At 39.6% G+C, this 5,000-nt stretch overlaps 1 protein-coding gene across 10 annotated transcripts in view; it reads right to left on the bottom strand.

The window, feature by feature from the left end:
- LOC109546218 (fat-like cadherin-related tumor suppressor homolog) overlaps positions 1 to 5,000 on the bottom strand; it is a 174,985-nt gene that overhangs the window by 2,541 nt on the left and 167,444 nt on the right. For 8 of the 10 annotated variants that reach the window (XM_048668445.1, XM_048668444.1, XM_048668443.1 and 5 more), the window contains 11 exons: positions 4,511 to 4,699; positions 4,287 to 4,456; positions 4,066 to 4,229; positions 3,761 to 4,006; positions 3,425 to 3,706; positions 3,174 to 3,370; positions 2,896 to 3,120; positions 2,706 to 2,840; positions 2,450 to 2,640; positions 1,601 to 1,709; positions 360 to 545 (listed from right to left, as the gene is read on the bottom strand). In XM_048668445.1, the coding sequence (XP_048524402.1) occupies positions 360 to 545; positions 1,601 to 1,709; positions 2,450 to 2,640; positions 2,706 to 2,840; positions 2,896 to 3,120; positions 3,174 to 3,370; positions 3,425 to 3,706; positions 3,761 to 4,006; positions 4,066 to 4,229; positions 4,287 to 4,456; positions 4,511 to 4,699 (2,094 nt within the window). Of the gene's footprint in view, positions 1 to 359; positions 546 to 1,237; positions 1,305 to 1,600; positions 1,710 to 2,449; positions 2,641 to 2,705; positions 2,841 to 2,895; positions 3,121 to 3,173; positions 3,371 to 3,424; positions 3,707 to 3,760; positions 4,007 to 4,065; positions 4,230 to 4,286; positions 4,457 to 4,510; positions 4,700 to 5,000 lie in introns of those variants that run through there. The other 2 variants (XM_048668451.1, XM_048668447.1) reach the window with 2 other exon arrangements.

The raw sequence follows: 5,000 nt of genomic DNA, 5'->3' as shown, positions 1-5,000 counted from the left end.
AGCACTATTTATCAATCTGTAATAAAAGACGTGAGGAAATTCTGTCTTTTTTAAAGACAAAAATTTTTGAGGCAAAATACCCAAAAAGAAGTTTGCAAAAAATGAATCCGCCTCAACAATATAGAACTTATCTACAAATCGAGACTTCAAAAATATCTGCAAAATCAACTAAACGGGCTTAGGAATCGACGAATTTGGCTTGTATTGAATGAAATCTCCTCTATCCAATCGAGAAACACACAGGCTTCTGTATCCCCTACTTTTTGTGCAATCAAAAGTAGATTTTAGAAAATTTGTCCAAATCGCTATCGAAACAGATTGATGCTTTAACGTTTAACATAAAATATTAATTTTCTTACCTAAAGTGGTAATAACGCTGGCCATATCGTCATCCATATGTTTCCTCCTATTGCGATTGCTGGGAAATCCATAAGGCTCAATGTCGTCTGAGCCAGGACTTTGAAGCGACTCAGCTTCAGCTTCGCTGGGAATGTTGTAGTTATGCGTAGGGAGGTAAGCGTTGGGGTGGCGAAGATAACTTTCGGCTGTTAACAGAAAGAACGTTTGTTAACATCGAAACTACGCGTTTTTCTCTCAGAGACAACAAAAATCAAAATTCATGCGTTGCGTCCAAATGATTTTTGAGGCCATTCGGGTATTAGTTGATTAAGTGTTGCGACATCTTACTGCAGGAAAGACACAATATAAAGCATGCACACGTAGATTAAATGTTGTTTATATCAAGTTACTCACTTGGTTTGACAATAATCAAAGGCACTGCGTTAATGGGTGCACAAATATAAAAATTTCCAGTTAATTTTCAATTATTGTCCGCTGAGGGTTTCTCATTAAAAATGAACTATTCTAGTGGGAGCTCGCATTCACATATGAGGCCATTGGGCAATTAATTCAGCTGTGTTTAGGATATCTCAATAATAAAACAGTGTTAGATTTATACATTTCGATAAAGTGAGAGGATTAAATTAGTATGGGGATATTGCAAAATCGTTAATAACATAATAAACTGAACTCTCTCTAATTATTGACTGAAAAAAACCATGTTTTATTTATTATGTTATTGGCTTCTTTGGGTATTTTTGCAATTAGTGACAGCTCTACCATCTAATTAAAGTGTTAGAGGTTTAGAGGAGATGCAGTCAATTTAAGATATCATTGGAAAAGGTGTTCAAAACTAACAAAAGGCAAACACTTTGAACTCACATAAAGTACGACTTACATAACACTAGAAATATTTTGGTTATAAAGGCACATTGGCTATAAAGATGTTTCGTGCCATAGTACCGCTGAAAGCAAGTTTAAATTCAGGTTCATTAACAATGTTGCACGTAAAATTACATGGTTTTCCGTTCAACCGCACACATTGTAGGTATTTCAAAATCAAAAGACAAACGACCTTAGAATTGAGCGGTGTTTTCAGTCTTATTCAGTCAGTTTTACATTGGACGACAAAGTCCTGCAGGTATAAAATTACAAACGTGTATAAAATCATCTAACATTGAAGGTGAAACATTCACTAAGACGAAAAAATGAGTCCCTAGACACTGCTACTAAAAGTCCCCAAGCACAACAAAGCATTTACCTGTGGGAAATCTATATTCTTCACTGCCATCACCACTAAGGGAATTTAACGTATTACCACCACGAGTTGATCCTTCTTCGATGTCTCCCGTGTATGCAGACTCGGCATCCTAAGAAATAGGATTTAAATAAATTAAACTGATTTAGAATTGGTTCGGTTCGAAGCTTTGTTTAATATCAGGAATTATTTTCATTTCAACAGTTGTTGATGTTGATAACTAAAATGTTTTTATTTTTGAACTTTTTGAAAAATTGGCGAAATATTCCTCAATAAAACAAGTGAGTTAAACGTGCCAGGCTAATTTCATAAGTTTATCTTTTCGAAATTCACATCAAAACTGCAACCAACCTACTCAGTTTTATAGAAAACTTTGAATAAGCTTCGCTAATCTCTGAGCATTTCCTAATTTTACGAAACAGCTTTATCACACTGGGAACTTCACACTTTTATCTATTCTCGAGTCTAAGAAATGTAGCAAATCAAAATCTATTTGAGCATATAGATTTGAAGATTGCGAAAAAATTCAAAATTTTAATTTTCATAGAACGATACCTACTCCTAAACGAACAACCGGCAAATTTTTTTGGTAATTCTGGCGAATTAGTAGAGCAAATCGTTATATGAAAAAACTAAGAGAGGAAAAATTCCAATGCGGGATTCTTCATGAACTTCCTCTTGCCCGACTAAAGAAGCATTGAGATTCACAGTAATTCCGAATAAAAACCGGCAAATTTTCCTGAAATTGCAACTTAACCGTAGCAGAAATGTTTCAATGGCGATTGTGAACTTAAAAATAACTCCTGATAGAAAATCTCCAAAATCAGTTTAATGAAAAAAATCTAAACTCACTTCATTTAAAGGGCTAACGATTCCCGGTCTGTGGTGAGAGTAGGAATGAGGAACATGATTGAGGCAACGCGACTCGTTGCTCTCGTTGCTGTGAAAACTGGACGAATCGGGAATTTCCGATCCAGGAACTTCTGTTATGTTGGGAAGAGTTTGGGAGTGTCTCGCCCAATCTGAACAGTCCCAATGGTAGCCTAAGACAGCAAACCGTCATACAATTTACCGGTTCCTCAAGTAGCAGTTTTGTTTTAATCCGTACTTCCAACAATTCGCTGATCATCTTCAGTCATGTTTGTTGCTGAAGGCCTGAAGTTGCTGTTTGTAGCTGTGTTGCTTCTGCCCCCATACAGTCTATTGGGAGGGTCGCAGTTTACAGGACTAGACACTTTGTAGTCTAATCAACAAAAAATAGCATGTAGTGGTTTTTTTAACCCATGAGTTCCTCTTACCATTCTTCAGTCTTGTTTTATCATTCAGTGCCGTAGTCAAATGCATATCGTCCCACTTAGCTTTTTCAGAATCGCAATGATTGCTTATGCACCCTTGAGGAGTACTTCGGTTCAAATTCTTTCCATAATCCGGCGCATTTTCCAGCTCATCCCCGGCTGAACCGTAGCTTCTTAAAGTGTCCAAGTTGTTGAACATCATCGTAGTGGCGTTGTTATTGTAAATGCCTGAAACGCGGTGGATTTTCACAGTGCTAGAGGATGTTCGTTAATGAAGCTACCTTCATTTTGAGAGCTAGGCGTATAGCTGACTGGCCGGGCAGCAGGGGGAATTTCTCGATGATTTACCTCCAGGTTGCTGAGTTTTGAGCCGCGCTTTGCAAACTCAGCCAGCTCGTGAGCTCTGTGATGGTGTGTCGAGTTCAAAACGTTATTGTCTTTGATATTTTCGTTGTTTCTTGCCTGTCGTTTCTTTGCCCTAAAAATCATTTGGGTTTCGGTCAACTAGTATTATTCTGCCCTCGAAACTTACTGTCTCATTTTGCAACAGCACACCAAGCAAATAATAATGGAGATGAACAGTAAAACCCCCAGGCCGAGCCCAAAGTACATGAGCTGATTCCAGGTGATATTGAGAAAGAACGAGGGCGAAATCGGCGAGTTGTAAATCGAATTAGCACAGTAAACTCCAGTAACATTCGAAGGGCACAAGCACTGGAACGACCCAATTTCATTGATACACGTTCCCCCATTTTGGCAGGGGTTGGTTTCGCACTCATTTAGATCATACTCGCAATATTCGCCAGCAAACGCCCTAAAACCCCACGATTTTCATCAAATTTTCTTTAACTAAATCAACTGCACGTACCTGCATTTACACAGAGGCCCATCGTCTCCTTCTTCACACACCCCGCCATGCTTACAGGGGTTAGGCGAACAGTATCTTCCATATTCACAGCGTTTGCCTCCAAGTCTCAGCACACATTCACATACAAAATCTCCCGCTATCGTAGGGGTACATTTGCCCCCGTAAAGGCATGGGGAGGAGGCACATGGATCAGTGTCCAGTTCGCATAGAGTGCCAGTGTATCTGTTATGGCATTCGCATTCATAACTGAAATTCATTCGGTTTTATTATTCAGAAAACCGGAGGTTTCCCATCTTGAAACTTACCCTCCTTTCGTTTCTCGGCAGGTTCCTCCGTTTAAGCAGGGCTGAGACCCACAGGGCCCCAGCGGAACCAGCATGTTGTTGATATCACAGCTGAACTCCACATTGGCAAATCTTTTCAACACCACCACCGAGTTTTCCCCCGATTTGTGCAAAGGCACTGAAACCTACAGGAGCGTTTTATTTTTCATTTCATATCAATCAAGTGATTGCAAGTAGCTCACCCTGCTGATTCGGATATCATCCATGCAACCGGAAAGCCCTTTTTGCACATCTTCAAAGCCCAAAATCGAGGGATGTTGATGTACTTCAGCGCCCAGGTACATTTCGTCGCTTTGGAGGTTTAGGATGTCGCTTACTCCTGGCGCTGAGCCTTGAGCTGAATGCGTTCCATCTGAGAAAAAAAACAAATGTTTGTCCACACCTCTGTGTCTCCGACTACCAGTACCTATGGTGATCTTCGCGTTGTTGCGGTCTCTTTCCAGTTTGATTTCATGCCAATTTCCATCGGACACATAAACATCCCCAACGCGCACAATTCCTTCCCCGCTGCCCAGTTCGAAGCGATACTGAACACCGCCGTTCACGATTTCCAGGATGTTGTAGTCGACTTTTCCAGCAGCATACATTAGGTTACCTAGAAGACGAAAAACCCTCAAAAACGTCCCTCAATCTGCATTTTTTTAAATGTATATATATATATAAATAATCTTTACTTCCTATAGAAAAAGGCTATCGACCCAATCGGTCTTTCTGCCCTTGAGTAGTACATATATGTCTTAGCCTAGCTTATTCTAAAATTAAGTCCTATTCCTAACACTGGTATAATTCAATCAGTGATAAAAAAAATTCCCGGCCCACAAACAAACAGGTCTTAGTCGTTAGTTCAGTTGCGTTTGTAGGTGTTCTAGTAAAGTATCTGTTGGGGTACGAAAACG

This window comes from Dendroctonus ponderosae, unplaced genomic scaffold, assembly GCF_020466585.1.
Source record: "Dendroctonus ponderosae isolate FM_Combo_2020 unplaced genomic scaffold, Dpon_F_20191213v2 Dpon_F_20191213_7, whole genome shotgun sequence".
NCBI classification, from domain to species: domain Eukaryota; kingdom Metazoa; phylum Arthropoda; class Insecta; order Coleoptera; family Curculionidae; genus Dendroctonus; species Dendroctonus ponderosae.
This window is presented reverse-complemented; position numbering and strand designations above follow the sequence as displayed.